This window comes from Silene latifolia, chromosome 4, assembly GCF_048544455.1.
Source record: "Silene latifolia isolate original U9 population chromosome 4, ASM4854445v1, whole genome shotgun sequence".
In the NCBI taxonomy this organism is placed as follows: domain Eukaryota; kingdom Viridiplantae; phylum Streptophyta; class Magnoliopsida; order Caryophyllales; family Caryophyllaceae; genus Silene; species Silene latifolia.
The window spans coordinates 105355272-105373398 of record NC_133529.1 but is presented as its reverse complement, the minus strand read 5'-3'; the positions used below and the strand labels follow the sequence as shown (position 1 = coordinate 105373398).

The 18127-nt window shown below is 39.2% G+C and overlaps 2 protein-coding genes across 3 annotated transcripts; one reads left to right on the top strand and one right to left on the bottom strand.

Annotated features, from left to right (window-relative positions):
- The first annotated feature begins 1050 nt into the window (after positions 1–1050).
- LOC141653710 (protein CANDIDATE G-PROTEIN COUPLED RECEPTOR 7) lies at positions 1051–2766 on the top strand. The gene has a single exon (XM_074461550.1). It carries the CDS (start codon positions 1242–1244, stop codon positions 2538–2540), a length of 1299 nt encoding a protein of 432 aa, XP_074317651.1. The 5' UTR covers positions 1051–1241; the 3' UTR covers positions 2541–2766.
- Positions 2767–3753: 987 nt separating this feature from the next.
- LOC141653709 (DNA mismatch repair protein MSH6-like) lies at positions 3754–13486 on the bottom strand. 2 transcript variants are annotated; one of them, XR_012547501.1, is made up of 21 exons: positions 12551–13486; positions 11793–11886; positions 10277–10379; positions 10136–10189; positions 9976–10050; positions 9805–9873; positions 9607–9690; positions 9115–9306; positions 8095–8636; positions 7886–8015; positions 6986–7077; positions 6723–6901; positions 6424–6626; positions 6216–6317; positions 5715–5877; positions 5250–5539; positions 5033–5166; positions 4702–4781; positions 4455–4554; positions 4184–4313; positions 3754–4064 (listed from the first exon to the last, which is right to left on the bottom strand). XR_012547501.1 is itself a non-coding variant. In XM_074461549.1 (21 exons), exons 1-21 carry the CDS (start codon positions 13353–13355, stop codon positions 3838–3840), a joined length of 3852 nt encoding a protein of 1283 aa, XP_074317650.1. In that variant the 5' UTR covers positions 13356–13486; the 3' UTR covers positions 3754–3837. The 2 variants fall into 2 exon arrangements, 1 of the variants encoding a protein (XP_074317650.1); XM_074461549.1 differs by having other exon boundaries at positions 5033–5170.
- Positions 13487–18127: the final 4641 nt, after the last annotated feature.

Here is an 18127-nt window from a genome sequence, read left to right as displayed (position 1 = left end):
AAATTGAACCCCATTAAAGTGAACTGGATTGACATGGTATTCGCCCCTAGTTACTTATATGAGGTGACGTCTCAAAGTGACTAGAGTGTGATGCGATTGATGGCAAGTTCAAGTGCCATAGGGTCATATGGGATGACTAGTCGATCACAAAGGCAGATTGTTATCCATCTCATCTCATATGAACTATATATAGTACATAGATGGAGGGTGAATTTGTAACCTAGTTACATATATACGGACTATAATGGATAACAACTATTCAAGCCCAATGGCCTATTTATTTCGTCGACACTTGTTAGTGGATTAGGAGATGGCGGAATAATGTTGTGTTTGGGAGAGACAACGAGAATCCTCTAGTGCTGCATATTTTCTTATATCAACAGTTCGAGAATACTAAACAAGCTTTTGATAGACACGACAATTTCATTCAACAACCGAGGCATCCGAGTACGGATCTTTGTCCGATGGCTCCCCCCACCCTATGGATGAGTGCTTTTAAATACGGATGACGCTTCTGAAGATGGAGGTATATTCCGAGATGAGATTGGTAATTTCATTACAGCTTTTTACTTCTCTTGTGGTTCTTGCTTGTCGATGAAAGTCGAGCTTCTGGCCTTACTCGCTGGTTTAGAAAGAGCAAAAGCTCTCCGTATTACAAAGTTAATTGTTCATATGGACAATTATCCTTGTGTTAGTCTTATTAATGAAGATCAATTGGTGAGCAATAATCTGAAATTTATTGTCAAACGGTGCAAAGAATTGATACGAGGAAGTCATTGGACGTTCAAGCCGCATCATAGTTTTAGAGAAACTAACAGAACAGCTGATTTGCTAGCAAATAAAGGAGTTGTTTCGAGTACAGTACCTACGCATTAAGATTTTCCTTTTACAGAACTACGTCGTCGACATATTTGGGGTGGGTTATTCCTGATATGATAGCTAGTAGTTAACTTTTGGGTTCAGCGCCCCAAAAAACAAAAAATCTTATTTTTAAAAATAAAATAAAATAAAATAAAATAGAAAAGAAAAGAAAGTCAAGAGTGTTGCCGGCATGGTTGACATGTCCCAAATAAAAGAGGGGAATTACAATTACAGGAGTAGAAAATAGAAGGCTAAAAGAGAGAAAGAGAGAGAGAGAGAGAGAGAGAGAGAGAGAGTTGGTGCGATTGGGTTGATCTGCATCTTTGTGTTTTTAATCTGCATCTCCTTTGTGGTGTGATTAGTTAGATAGATAAATAGAGATGGAGATCCTCCGTCTTGTATTGTTGTTATCTCTTATTTCCGTCTCCCTCGCTGAGATCCGTACGACGGTGATCCGATCCGACTCCCGTCCCATCATTCCCATCGATGAATTCGGTTTCACACATACGGGTCGTCTGGAGCTCAACGTCTCTGCTATTTCCCTTTCTAACCCCAACGTTGACCGTTCTAAGGTTGGTTTCTTCCTTGTCACCAGAGAGTCATGGCTGCACGTGCTTCAACAGCTTGAGGACTCCGACGTCACGTGTGTCCTCGAGTCTCAGCTTGTGAAGCGCGTCTACACCTTCAACTCCCTCGCTCTATCTAACCCCGACTCTTTCGGATCTCTCTACGTCGAGACCGACTCTGATCAGTACACCCTTGTGTTGGCCAACTGCTACGAGGATTTGAAGTTATCGATGAAGGTTCATTCTGCGATGTACAACCTCGACGGTAAGTCCAGACAAAGGGATTACCTTTCTGCAGGCAGGACTGTGTTGCCTAGGGTTTACTTCCTCCTTGCTATGGTCTACTGCTTTCTGTCTGTCTTCTGGGTTGTCATTCTCTACCGAAAGCGTCTCACCGTCTTCCGCATTCATCTATTCATGCTGGCTGTCGTCCTTCTCAAGGCACTTAACCTGCTTTGCGAGGCTGAGGATAAGTCTTACATCAAGAGGACAGGTAGCGCACATGGTTGGGATGTTATCTTCTACATATTCAGCTTCCTTAAAGGGATAACTCTCTTTACCCTCATTGTCCTCATTGGAACTGGATGGTCTTTCCTAAAACCCTACCTTCAGGATCGCGAGAAGAAGGTCCTCATCATTGTCATTCCTCTCCAGGTTGTTGCCAATGTCGCACAGGTTGTTATTGATGAGACCAGTCCCTTCGCTCAGGACTGGCTTACCTGGAAGCAGCTCTTCCTCCTCGTCGATGTCGTCTGCTGCTGTGCCGTCCTATTCCCCATTGTCTGGTCTATCAAGAACCTCAGGGAGGCTGCTCGCTCAGATGGCAAGGCAGCTGTTAATCTTATGAAACTAACCCTCTTTCGACATTACTATGTGGTTGTCATCTGTTACATCTACTTCACCAGGGTGGTTGTCTACGCGCTTGAGACCATCACCTCTTACAGGTATCTCTGGACCAGTGTGGTCGCTGCTGAGTTGGCTACCCTCGCCTTCTATGTCTTCACTGCCTACAAGTTTCAGCCACAGCCTCATAATCCTTACTTTGCCATTGATGATGACGAAGAAGAGGCCGCCGTTGAGCAGCTGAAGCTCGAGGATGAATTTGAGCTCTGATTATATTATATTATATCTTAGGTATGATTTCTCATTTCTCTTGTGTTTTAGAGATGATGATGAACATAAATATGTCTAGAAAAATCACATCAGCCCCTCTTTGTTCATTCTTGAGCTGTGCTGACCTTCCAAAAAAATATGTTTTGTTTATTTTTGTTAATTATATAAGTCCAACTATCATTTTTACAATTTTGAATGCATCTCGTGAGTGATCGCTTGTTTCTTAGACTCCTTTATTTGTAGAATGAAACCTATCCTAGTTACTCCATTCAGTACGGTCACCTCGTGTTTTCGCAGTTTTGATGATACATTACAAAATTTTAGCACTCTCCTCTTCTAAGTCCATTGTGCAGAGTATGTTTTGTTGAAAATGGTGTGGTGAGGAATTGATGGGGAACGTTCTCTTGGCGATGTGTCTTGGTTATCAAAAGCGAGATTTATGAGTATGTGTGATGCTGGAGATTTGTTGGCTACAATGCTCGATGATGTCCTTGATGGTGTTATATATTTACTCAACACAGTATGAAATAGACAATAGAAATATCTATATAAGGTTTTTAAAAATAAATATCACTACGATAACCGAAACCAGGATCACGACGGCGAGTCAAGTACGATTCTGCGACAGTGCGACACCGTGACCACGCCCCTTATTGCAACCAATACTGTGATTTAAAACCCTACTCATAGTTCATAGTTTGAGTTGGTAAGTTTTCCCATCTATCTTAAGTTTTTGAAGTAGAGGCTGCTCCATAGGTATCCGGCTGGTCTCTAATTAACTGATATGCTTTTGTTATTTGTGTTCTTTTTTCTTTAAGTTGCTAGATGTTGCACACTTACACTGCAGGCCTCCGTGTGACACGCAGTCAGAATTGTTTCAGCGTAGTGTCAAGACTCGTGTCTCTTAAGTGTAGTGTATATGTGATCATTAAGGCACCCGAGTAGCTGAGATAAGGCAATAAAAGTTATGATGCAAGTCGGTTTTGTCTGGTATTGGGTGTGATCATGTGTGAGTTACTGTCTTGGTGTAATAACCAGGTGTAAGATACACAGGAACTTTTGTCATGGTAAATTTTTCCAACAAAAGGTTAGTGGGGTTGAATTTTGATGCAATTTTCTCACATACATGCACAAAGGGGTCGACAATGGTTTGATATTTACGGGGTGATAAAAAGACCAACAGAAGCTGGTCCTAGGTTCCACACCACCTATATGCAAAAATGGCCAATATGTCGACAGCAAAATTATAACAACATTGTTCACACTGATCCTGGAGTTGTAGTCTCATGCCATAAGATCAACATTGTTCCAAAAGGATCCTAGCATTACGTTGGAGCTGACTAAATGAGGCAATCGTTTGCAAATCAGCGTGTGACGTAATTCTGATTAGATTTTGGATGAAGCTAGCAGCTTCATTCTCCCTATTCTGGACATTGTTATCAGGTCTCTTGCTGTGCCTACCGAAAGCCATCTCAAATTCTCTCGACTTGGCAGCAGCTTTGCGGAGTACACAATCGGGAATTCCTAAAATTTTGTGATGGATCAAGAATTATCAATATTGATGGGACATTGATTGATGTACTACTACCTATGGTGTACAGAGCACTTCCAAATGCAAAAAATTACTCCACATAGTAACTTACCAGCTATTCGTGCAACATTGACACCGTAGCTTTTCGGACATGCTCCCAAAGTCATCCTGTACAGGAATGTGACTTCTTCCAAACCGCCATTTCCTTGTCCTACTTGACATGCCATATGACATAGAGATACCTGTATTTACAAGCCGTTACTCAGAACTTACAAGGGAGAAAGCGTATCACAGCTCTTAAAACATTTTGACAGCAAAATGCATAAAAACAAAACATACAACATTTACACGTAAGAACTTGCAAGCAAGAAACAGCAGATAACCTTGGGATCTCTTTTATAATTTATAGCTAACCGATGATAATGAGTGGAAAACAAGCCACGACACTGCACCTCCCGCACAAAATGTTCAAGGACTGATTCCCTGCAGAACAATATTCAGTACAGACAACACAGCAGTCAGATAACGTTGCATGTTCACAGGTTAAAAGAAATATGAAAATTTTAGTTCAAATCAGTACGCAATAGAAAAAATCTTAAAGCCAGTCAGTCTAGTTCTAGGGGCTCTTACGCAATAGCTTGTCCATCTGAAGTTGAAGTGCCACGTCCAAGTTCATCCAGTGCCACCAATGAATCATGAGTAGCAGATGTCTGGCAATAATATAAAATAGAAATGTCACTTTGTTAAACCAATAACACTATTGCTGAGATTCTCATGTGATTTAAATGTGTTAAGGCCTCAGCCTCAAGGGCTTAACTGTGAGTATCTGACAATCTAATTTACATCAGAAACCAAGTCTCTCATCCATTGTGTGTGTATTCATGTAGACTGAAAACTCCTGTTCCGGAAAAAAAAAATAATAATAAAGTTGGCATGAAACTCAAGCTTAAATGACTCTCACCAACATGGAAGCAGTTTCTGAAAGCTCTGTTAGAAAAGTACTATGTCCGGCCATAATTTGATCTTTTGCTCCCATGCGAACAAAAATCCGATCAACAAGGGATAGCTTAAAATCTTCTGCAGGAACATCCGCTCCTACCTGGGCAAAGCCAGAATTGAGCATCAAAAGAAACAGGAACATGATTCCTTAATTTTTCATTTATACTTGGGAGTTTTACCTGAGCTAAAATTACAGCCAAACAAATTTGACGAATGAGGGTGGATTTTCCACCCATGTTAGGGCCAGTAAGCAAGATAAAGGTGGCATGATCAGGGCCACCAATATTAATGTCATTGGGAACAAATGCCCCCCTGCTTAATGAATCGCTCTTAAGGAGAGGATGCCCTAAACTTTTGGCTATCAAATGAGGTACGTCATTACTATTGGACGCATTTGAAACACTTGGGCGGCATTTGGGTCCTTCAAAGTAATCACTTGCAATCACCAAGCTGACGAGAGCATCTAATTCTGCAAAAAAGAAGTTGCACAAATTATAGCCATGTTCAAACATCAGAATAAAATCACAAAATGTTACCATTTAAAAACCATTCAGTGGGTGCCACAGCAGTAGATTTTCTGCTTATGTAGAGTTAATATAGCAACCACATTGATAAAGCTGAGTAAGCTTGCAAGGCCAACATACCTGCGACAACTGCAACCAACCTTCTCCACATTGTATGATGCTCACAAAAACGTTCAATTAAATCTTGCAAAATTCCTTTTAAGTGAGATTCCTTCACAGCTTCAGCTTGCGCCAGCTCTCCTACCATCTTCTTAATATATGGAGACCAATACCTGGAAAACCCCTGCAGAAAACAATTCCAAGCACTGTGGCATCTTCAAGTTGTCAAAGCTGAAAAGAAAGTTAAATGAGAGAAAGAAGACTCTAGAATTTGAGTCCCAGAATTGCTTCTGAGTCAGCTACATGATATATATCTTTCTATCTACAATCATATATACTGCCATATGAGATGTTCATTCACATTAATAAGAACAAGTTAGCGTTCTGTAGGGCTACAATGCATATCAAAAGAAATCCGAATGCATACTTGTTGCTACTTAAATCAAACAGGAAGCTTCATAACAAACTTCAAACTTACTACGAGATGATCTTCATACATATTTCACATTTTCACATGTTTACCTTCTTGGATGATCGCAGCTCGTAGTCCCGAGGAACACTTCTGGACAAGCTTTCAGACATTTCTAAAAGGTATCTATCTTTTCCAACAATCACATACTTGATCTGAGGCAATAACAAACGCATACATCAATCAATCCCATTAGGTCATGAGATACAGAGAAACTCATACTTGAACAAAAATTTCAAGAGTAATATGAATGTTCTTTACCGATTCATCACCGATTACTTTTCGTTGTTCAATTATATGCTTCTCTAGATTAGATTTGATCTCCTCAATCATTTTAGAGGCAGTATCAAATTCTGCATCAACTCCCTCGTGAGGTATGATACGACCTGAACTGTTAGCTTCTACCCAATCAAAGGCTTCTCTAAATTGCTGTAAAGTAGAACTAACATCAGGACGTTCTTTGCCTGTAAAAAGTGTGTTGTGGTTATTAGATGAAGTTGTATAAACTCCTGAGAATTTTGGACACTAACAAGAAAAAACGAAAGCTTATATGACATTACCAGGAACTAACAGACGGTGTAACAATTCAGAATCAGTATAATCTAAGATAGAACCCAGAGAAGAGCAAGCTAGGGTCATTATTTCACAACCACGTAATGCTGAAATGAATTCTTGAAGCTGTCTTTTCGCAGCATCTTCATAAAGAATGATCTTATTTGCATTTCTTCCATTAGCTTCACTGCATTAAGCAAAATCAAGATCCAGCAATAAACATTTAGAGTGTAAAAGCTAACAAAAGTATGCAGATACACAATGTGCACACCTGCTAGAAAAGAGGCGGGAAAGCAATTTCTCCATGTCAGGCAACTTGGACAACTTGTCTCGAAATTCAAGAGTAAGGTATAAATTATTGCCCTAGAAAAGATAGGAATTATTAGCCATTGTTATTTATTAATTCCACATAATGGAAATATTATCTACACAGATGTGAGCAGTACATGAGAGCCTGTGACATATGTTAAATCATGTAAACGGGCCTGGGCCACGCCGAAATGGAGAAGAGAGAGTCCACTTCATAAGCCAAGGAGGTTCCACACTAAAACCAATTGGTAGAGGGAGTAGCCCCTTAGCTTATAAAGTGGTAAACTCTCTTCTCTTTTATCAATGTGGGACACTCACATGTGGGTTAATATAAGTTTCATCAACTATATAAAGAAATAGCACGATTATAAGTTGAGTTTAAAACCCCTTTGCAAGTTATCTTACTTTTGTTCTAGATGGTTTTCTTGACAGCCAGTGTGTACAATTAAATAAAGCACATAACAGAGCAAGGCAATTCAATGGTAAAGCACACTAGTCATGATACTGAGGACACGACTAAAAGTAGTAGGCAGCCTCCAGTAGCTTCAGTAGCGAAACTAAAAATAGTACACACGGAAAACAAAACAGGTAGTATTAACAACTCAAAAGGGTGGAAAGCAATTAACAAAATCATCACTGAGTTGCATATTTCTGACAGTAGTTTCCGCAATAGCAGCATTTCTTTTGGAAACAATAAGCTTGATATAAAAAAATTAGAAATATGGCTGACAATAATATATAGCAAGAAAAACAAAAGTTTGGACCATTTTAATAAAACTTTGTAGCAGAAAGGGGAACAGAACAAAAATAGAGAAACGCTGAATGACAACCAGCACGAAAGAACATCGGAAACAAAACATACTCGAAGCCCATCTACAGCATCTTGCCGTTCTTTGATTGACTGAACATGATACAAGGGTCTTGCAAGCCATGTTTTTAGTAACCTCCTCCCAAATGCAGTTGCACAGTGATTGAGCTGGGAAAACAAAGTCCTTCAAGAATGCAAAGAACTAAGATTAAAAATAAAAAGAGCAAGAAAATAACTAGTTGTTTTTATGTAAAAGATCGTACCCTGCTGAGTCTCCATTTCTACTGTTCTCAAATAATTCCAGGTTCTCCATTGCAGCCGCATCTAATACCATATACGGTTTTTTAAGAACATCCCGGAATCCAAAACATGGAAGTCGCTCAAATTTAGCATATCGAAGCAAAGCTTGATCAAGGAAAGCCTGTCTCAAATAGTAAAGACAGCCTCCAAAAGCTGACAGTGCAAGGGAACCATCATCACCAGCCGTTAAAAGGTCCTTGATGACATCTGGAAGCTCACATGAATCATCTTCCCTACCAAAGTTGGGGGCTGCCTCTGAAGTCTTATCAGAAGAAACAGAGAGACTACTGATGCAACTGTAGAAGCTTTTCAACTCGCCAACTGTTTTGTCAGCTCCCCAAAATTCGAGACCAGGAACTAACTCGTTAACGAGAGGATTTCTTGTGTATCTGGTGATTGCCCTTTCAGTCTCGAGGCTAAGCATATTAGCAGGTTTTATAATTTCAACTGGCCTTAATTCTGAGAGAAGGCAGCACAAAGCATTGCATTCCACATCATCCTTCATCTGGGAAAAGGAAACATGGTATTATGGGAGGAAATCTTATATGTAATTTCAGCTGGCCTTAGTTCTTTCTTAAATTGTTTTCTTTTTTTGCCTTGTGGTTATGACGTTTGGAGTGCCAAGACTTAACATCAGATAATTACGGTGCTAAAGATAACTTAAACCAAAATTCTGTAACTTCCCTAATCCTAAAAAAGAAAGAATTCCCCCTCATATGATACTGTATCAAGAATCATAGTAGTCAAAGCTGTCAAACATAAGAAAAATGAGCAACAAGGATAAACATCTTAATTAAGCTGGTAAATTTTCCAAAGACAAAATCCAATATGTCCACCCGCCCAAGAAAATTTTAATTTCACTGAAAATTGTCCTTTACAAAGCCTACAACATCATGACTTGATTGGACATAAAAAAGGAAGGACAGTAAAACAGCTTCAAGATAACAAGCTGCGGACAGAAAGTACACAGTTGATAGACTAACCTGGCCGACAATTACTCGGCTTGTAGTGACATCAACAACACAAACACCATACACAAGCTCTTGCTTATTATCTGAAGAGACGGGGCACTTTTCTGTTACTGAGATTATGTATGACGCATCGACATTTATAGACAGCTCTCCTTCAGTGAGTGTCCCTTTAGACACAATGGCACATATTTCTCGTTTGACCACCTAAATATTCAACAGTTAAAAGTTTTAGCTGAAATCAGTTAGTGAATAAGTGATCCCAAAATAAGACTCTACACCTTACCATAACTTACAATTCTTTCAAACTATCACTGATTGTCTTACATAGTAACATGTTCATGTCCTCCCCTCCAACCAGTTTTTTCCAGTGGTCATTCAATCTTTGCGTTAAAAAACAAGTTGGACGGACGAGAGAATAGAGTCTAGTATAGCAATTCATAAATCAAAATAGGGGCGTGTTGTATCCCTTGTAGGTAGCAAAAGTCACTGAACGATCCTCCAAACCTTGTCTTTTGAACCTTCTTTCTTGTTACGAATCTCAAGCTGATCAGGAGTTTCCGTCTGCTCCACTACTAACACTCGATAACCCTATCAATCCAAAAGGATGTTAGCAAAAAAACAAAAAAAAAAAAGAGCAGAGGTGGCAGGTAAACCCTAAGATGTAGCGCTACATTAGATGTAATCACAGAAGAGGACAATAACCTTTCTTGCTAGTTTCTCCACATTAACCGAAAAATTCTTTTCTGGGAACCCGCAATGAGGCTGTTCTCCCTGCCAATGAGAGCAACGCCGAAGTTTAGAATAGAAGGAATAAACGACCTCCTCAACATGAGGATCGCGAGAACATGGCCAAGTAATGAGCAGAATGCGCACCTTCATATACTGAAGATCGAGTTCTTTCACACCAACATGGGCATCCATTTCGAAAAGCTCGTAAAATTTGCCCATCTGAACGTTTAAAATAACAATCAATACACTAGTATTGCTGGCAAGTAGAATGATACTTTGATATACTCACTCACATATTTACAACCTTAAAGAACATGACTTTGTCCATATGCTTTGACTTAAACTCCCACCATTGTCTCTACATACGAGCAAAACATTTTAATATCAAACGACTTTGAGTGGATATAACCTCATATAGATGGTAGCTAATTGAGAATGTAATTACCTGACCGCCAGTGAGACTTTTCAGGAATTGAGGAGGCAAATAAACGGTTTTCGGATCATAATGTGGATCACTTGGGAGTCTCCTCTTGGCATCCCGACGATCTCTGCATCAAAAAAAATGAAAAGTACCACAATGTCTATGAAAAAAGAAAGAGAAAAACCTAGGAGCTCAATCATCATGCTTGTATTGTGTGATGGAACAGTGCAATCACACAAGATACATAAACTGATGCATGGAAGTAAAAGGTAAAAGGCGGAGAATTTTTTTTAAAATAATGCTTACAAAAATAATTGTAGTTTTGGGTAGGACTATATAGGAGTGTAAAAACGAACCCTAAGACAAGAATAGGCACGCCATCTCCAGTGGCGTGTTTACTATAATTTTGTAAGCGAAAAAAAAAATACTGAGAGACAAACATGCCATTACCAATAGCGCGTCTTTTGAAAGACACGCGCTATTGGCACTGGTGTGTATCTTGTGTGATAAAGTTATAGTGCATCTCCTCAACCATTCATACATCAGCATTCCCACCATGAATCATCTTTAAAAAAAAAACTATTACCAGTTTACCACCATTAACCCAACGACAAAATCATGCTTCCTTCTCTTGTAAAGTAACAGTCCTTCGTTGCAGTTCTCGATGCAATTTTCATCTTGGGTCATTCGGAAACAGCCATTTTGTGTTGCTAACACATGGGTAAGGCTGCGTACATTCGACACCCCCCCCCCCCCTTCCCCCCCACCTACCCCGCAATTTGCGGGAGCTATTGAGGCACTAAGGTAAAGTTATTATTGTATTAACCCAGCGACAAGATCTTCCATAGTACCAAGCACACTCCCTTCCATCAAGTTGCACTACTCACCACAAGACAGTTCAACCATTAATGCCCATCATTTGCTTGACACTTCTGACCTTTTCCCTCTACGATTGCTCTTTTGGAACCAACAAGAACCCGCACAACCATAACCCAGCCAAACACAACCAATCCGACACCCATTCGCACCACCCGTTCAAAACCCATCATTCAGATCCAGCAAACCACTGTACTAGCGTGCTCTTTAATCTTCCACGGTAAAGTGAAGTACTGGAGTGTTTGATTAGCGAAATATTAGGTAGATTACCCGTGTGTCAATGACAAAAACAGGCTTCTGCTCCTCTTGTTTTAATGTCTAGTTTTGTGCTTTTTCTCTATGGCGGTAATATTTTGCTTTAAGTGGAAAACAGCTTTGGAACACAAGATACATGCCAGTACACCGGCATGTGTCTTTCAATAAACATGCCGCTGGTAGTGGCGTGTTTGTCTACGCTCCGGTAAGGTTTTTTTTTTTTTTCCTTATAAAATTACAGTAAATACACCATTCGAGATGGCGTGTTTGTTCCATGTGTAGGTTCCGTTTTCCCAATCCTATGTGGACCCCATTTCAATAAAAAAAAATTGTCCGACCCAAAACAGTACTTATATATTTTTTGAACATTATTATAAAAAGAAGTCACAAAACTTGAGCTCAAACATACTTGCCCAGGAACGGCAGCTTTTTCTCCTCACGAATACCAAATCTCTCCAGGGCATCTGTGTCCATGCTGTCAACAACATTTGCAGGTTTTGCCTCTGCAAAGTTTAGTTTTGTATAAGAATAAGAAAACAATCAGATATACACGCCAAGAAAACGCTCAACAAATACAATAGAGGAGAAGGTCATAATGCAATAAAGCTTATGCAATAATGATAAGCTAAATAGACCTTACTAGTACCTGGCTCCCATCCATGAGGCAGAGAAGTAGAAGTATTTCAGTTTAAAGTTCAAAGTTTAATACAGAGTACTATTATAGTTTTCACCATTACTCTAAATCCATTACGAATCAAAACAGTGTGTCCTGTATATATATTAGCTTTTGTTGTCCGCTCCTTGCAAGTAAAGTCCTATAGCATTAATTCCCCTTATCTAATTCCAAACCTGAAAAAGACGATATGAAGTCTCTGTACAAGTCTTAGGTCCTATTTCTTCTAAATAAACGATTTATCTTTAGACAGTCAAATGAATTAAAAATCCTCCGACACAACATGATTTATAGCATCTTGTACTGCAATGATTTCACAAACTAATAGGTAATTGAACACAAATATATATATCAATGCTTCTGTAAATCATAGTAAAGAGATAACTGTCATTGGGAATTCCCTACATAGTAGTAGTAGTAGTATAGTACAGCAGACATACAAAACATTTGTCCACTATGTATGAATACCTAAGCAACCCCACACCATCAATTACCTTGAACACTAGCAGCCACATTCTCCACCTTGGTACCAAATTCAGTAACCAAAAACCCGCTTTTCTTCTTCTTCTTCTTAATACTCAAATCCACATTCTCTCCACCATCTTCCTTACGAGCTTTCCCTGCTCCTCCATCTCCACCCCTGTCTCCTCGTTTCCTCTTCAACTGCCCCACCGCCTTCTCTTCTACCAATTCCATCTCTCCCAAACAATCTTCCGTCTCCTCGCTTCCCACATTTACACCTGAATCCTCATCCTCCAGCACTTCACCATCCACATTCCCCTTCTCCTCGCTTTCACTGTCGTCTTCTACAACGATGGACGTCTTCCTTAACCTCCTCAACTTCCTCGTATGATTCCCAGTATCCCCAACCCACTCAAATTTCACTTTTTTAAGATCAATCAACTCCTCATCGGCATCATCATACTCCACTAAATGCTTGCCTACACTCTTATCGTACGCCTTCACACACCCTTCGTACCACTCCTTATCCAACGGCCAGAAAACCCTAATCCTCCTACTCACAACTTGTTCACCATATTCCTCTTTTGACCCGATAATCAACACGGGTTTGGGTCTCAAATTACCATTAAGAGGAGACGGAGTTGTCGGCGAGGATATATTATGGCCAGCAACGAAATTAGGGTTAGGGTTTCGCAATTCGGGAATTGATGATTCACCTGGATTAATTGGGGATTCAGAAGGTTTAGGAGACGATGATTTAGTGAAGAAAGAGGTGATTTGATGCTGTTTGTTGACTAATGGAGATCGGCCATTGACGAGTTTGCGGGAAGGCGCCATTGTTGAGGAGGAGAGACAAAATTGGGGGAAGTGAGGATTTATAGTGAAGAGGAAAATGAGGAGTCTAAAGATTGTTGTTTATATATCCTACCGAAATGTGGCGGGAATTTTAGATAATTGGGTAAAATTATTATGTGTGGGCATCTAGGGTGACCGCCGACCGGTGAATTCCTCCTACTAAATGATGTCGACAAAACATTACTAAATGATGCCGCATACGGTCTTATTCCAGCACGGGTCAGCCCGGCCTGCACTGGCTCGGCCGGCTATCTCGGGCTCAACATATCCCAGCTAGGGATGTCAATTTCACCTGCATCCATCAAAACCCGATCCACCCGATCCTAAAAGATGGATGAAAACCCGATTTAAATGGATGGTGGATGGATGACGCATGGGTTGGATGAAGAAATTCCACCCGCCATCCATCCATCCATCACCCGATTTTATTATTTTTTATTTAATTTTTTTTTTACATATAACACATTATTAAGATATAAAATATTTAAATTTTCATATTTTTCTACTCTCAATATAAATATTTTGTAAGCCTACCCACTAGAAAGTTAACCTAAATTAATTATCTAACTTTATTTTTGTAGAGAAAAAAATCATCATTTTTTTAAACTTGAAATTATATATGCACAACACCCGTTTATCACCCGATCCACCCGTTTCATCCATGGATGATGGATGGATGGATGACGGATGATATGTTTCACGGATGACGGACGGGTTGGATGAGATTTTAAAAAGACGGATGGATGACGGATGAGGCTTCACCCGAACCCGATCCATTGACATCCTTAATCCCAGCCCGCTCGCCCACTGTCATGGCCCGCCCAGCCCGCTCAAAAATCAGGGTTGGTCCCGAGTTCTCTTCTCCCTAGCCCACACTACCCAACCCGCTCAGCCCGCATACTTTTCAACCCATTTTACCCAATCGGGTTGGGTCAGGGCCACCACTCCCCAGTCTGGCTCGTCCCTGGCCCGCACACCCACAATCCGCAATCTGGGCTCGGGCTCTCCATCTACCGGGTTCAGCCCGGCCCGGCTCGTGCTGAACCGGCCTGAAGTCCAACTTTAGATACATACCATATTAAATGGGAATGAACCGGATAGTTAATGCAAGTGACTGACAAAGAGTTGATGTAGGCAAGTCAGTCATGTACTTCAAAAGTACAAAATTCCAATATTTAGGCTATGTTTGGTAAATGGCATATTGGCCAAATTTCAGCATATTGGAGAGGTTTAGCATGTTTGACTTACAAATATGCTATTTAGAGCGTTTGGTTAATAGCATATTGAAATAGCATATTGGGGTCCAATATGTTATTTTGCAATATGTTGCTCCTACCAACATATTAGGTTAGCGGATTAGAAAGAAAAAAAATTGCCTTCTTTAACCCCTTAAAAAATACTTTCTCCAATCCAATCCAAACTACCCATTCACTTTTTAAAGTCAACTTTGTTAAATATTGACCTCAATTATATATAGCCAAATTATAATTTTTTTTACCTACATATTTATGTTTGTTATAAAAAAGGGTTTCAGAAAATTATAATTTCGACAAGAAAACATAATATATAAATGAAGAAAAATATGGTCAAAGTGTCGTCTCGTAGACCGCAAAAAGTCAAATGGGTATTTTGGATTGGATTGGAGGGAGTACTAACCTTCCTTTTATATATTTAATAAATAATTTGTGCATATCCTTATTTGTCATTTTACAAAGGTCTTACACAATCTGTGCTGAGCTAAAACTGTCAATTACCAAACACCTCTAAAACAATTCTGCTAAATAAATCTGCTAGTCAAACCTGTTAAATCATTTTGTTAGTCAAATCTGTTTTCTAAATCTGATGTATTATCTTCTAGTATGTCGATGTGTGGGAGTGAAAAATCGTCTTTTGGACTGGCCTTGTTTAGATCTTTGAAATCAACACAAACCCGAATTCGCCCATCCTTTTTTGGTGCGGGGACTATGTTAGCCACCCAGTCTGAGTACTCGGAAACTTTGATGAACCCGGCTTTGAATTGCTTGTCCACTTCCTCCTTAATCTTGAGAGCCCATTCTTTTCTCATTCGGCAAAGTCTCTGCTTTACGGGTTTGAAACCTGGCTTGATTGGGATTCGATATTCTGCAATATCCATGTCTATCCCTGGCATATCCTTGCAGGTCCAAGCGAAAACGTATTTGAATTCGTGAAGAATGTCGATGAAGCGAGCTCTTTCTTATGGGTCTAGGGTTGTCCCTATCTTAAGTTCTTGGTGTTCTAAATCTATCCCTACGTTGATAGGTTCAGTTTTCTTTATAGCAGGTGCCCCTTTACTCTCCTCTAGTATTTATTTAATTATATAAGGAGGTAGTTCGATTGAGTCTGGGACGGGATCAATCTCATTATCTGTTATAAATCTATATCTCATTATTCAACATATTCATATATGATACATTTTAATTTAGTCATAAAATTAAAACTAGATCTTATGCATGCAAACAAAACAAGATAAGAGAAGAAATCTTTTTCCTTACTATGGGATTTCGGTTTTATGGGCACAAATGAGTTCACCTTCTCACTTGTTCTTGAGCTCTCCTAACAATGGATGAACAAAAGGATCCAAAATAGAATCCCTCCCAAAAGTGAATACCCAAGGTGACCTCTTAAAAGACTAATATTATTAGATCTAGTACAATATTAATCTTACTAAAATGACCCAAAATATTGATTTTTGGTCTCTTGATTTCAGTCAAGAGAGGAAAGAAATAGGAGTAAATTTCTCTCTAAAATTTCTAGGAGTTTTTGGTGTGTAGAGAGAAAAATAATTTCTTAACATTAGAAATTATGTTGTGAAAGATGATGAATAATAAAGAGGAAAAACCCCTAATGATGCTCCTCTAAAAACCGGTTGGGAGAGGGTAATGGTGCCCAATGCATAGGCTTGTTTTTCTTCTCAAGAAAAACTAGACTTACAAGTCTACAAATAGGTGTGCAATCATTTTGTTTTCCACTCAAACAATTAACACAATTTAAACATAATACCCCTTCCTTTTTTTTCGGCACTTATAAAATGGGAGGTCCATTTTATATTTGTCATGTGTCAATTGTCACATGTTACAAGTCATGTGAAAATGTAATGTATTTTTAACGTATTAAAAATCAACGTATTAATAAAAATACGTCATGTACAAAATCGACTTAGTAATTCACAATTACTTGTACCAAAACGGTTTATCAATTATAAATCACAACGTCTTGTATTTATAATAAATTATTCATTCAGCTTTAATTGTTTCGTAAACAATAATTTTATCTAAGTAATAAAACAATTTGATTACTTAGACCGTATCTCATTTAATCGAATTACAATAAGACACGTCAACAATACTCACAAAATCGTTCGTCAATTTTAAGCAATTTAATTAACCCGTATCGTCATACGATCAATTAAATAATCAATTAAGAGTGTCACCCTTTAGGTATGACCTAAAGGGATCAACTGATCACCACCGTCGCACAACAGTAATGTCAAACTCTAGTCAGCCAATCATTACCGATATGTGTGGACCAGTTGACTGTAAAATATTACATCCACATGTATTCTTAAAATGAGATTTAAACATGTGATCATCATGATCTACAGTTGTGATCGCATTATTGTCGGAGGACACATATTCCAACAATCTCCCAATTGTCCTCGACAAGTGTTCGTCACCAATTCTCTTGTCCTATTACTATCTCCCACTCAAAGCAAGGTGTCTTTCAGGTCGTACTTGCAAGTGATCATATCGAGAGTGGTTACCTCGATCTGGAGAATAACTGATTGACCGGAATCATCTACCATAGATACCTTCCGAGCGTGGCCACGCATTTCCAGTTCATTACTCCTCGAGTGACCCTGAGATATTGTTTTAACCCTGACAAGGGGTGGACAATTCATATCGCACTTATTCCCTTCGACTAGCCACAACCATCATAACTCAAACTATGCCCATTTGACCCCATTTACGAAGGTCGTAGTAACACAAATCAAAGTTAATCTGAAACTGTGCCACCTTAGGTGAACAGTCTTTAGTCAAAAGAATCGACTCATTAGAATACTATAGTAGCTCTCGCCACGACCAGGCTATATAAATTTGCCAGAACTCTATAAGCGGTCATAAGGCCCGACAAAGTGTTCCTAACAGTCTGCCTATGTGATCGACTAGTCATCTCACATGACTCTATGGCACTTGAACTTGCCATCAATCGCATCACACTCTAGTCACTTCGAGACGTCACCTCATACAAGTGACTATGGGCGAATACCATGTTAATCAGGGTTCACTTTAACGGGGTTCAATGTTGTCTCTACAACCCGTTTGGATGTAACAAAGTATAAAAGGAGTTTTCAGATTTAAAAACTCGAACGATAAATGTGATTATCATATGAGTAGTCAATACTTGATTACTACTTCATATTCTATAATCCAGTTCGAACTTGAATGTAGTTGTTCATCTCAATTTAATTGAAATGACATGACTCATCATGTTAAGCCTATGAGAAGGCTTTGGTTAGTAGGTTTTATCAACTTCTTGTACCTAATTCAACCTTACTACACACTCGTTTTCCTTTGTAATGTATACATTTGCATTAAAAAACTTTCTGAGTACGTGTCGAGATCCAATCAAGACATAGGCCCTCTAGCCTTAGAATAGCTCCCACTGTTTTCACAGTGTACGGGACTCATCCTTCTTGCACATCTCATGATTGCAAGTGTACTCAATTTCCGTTG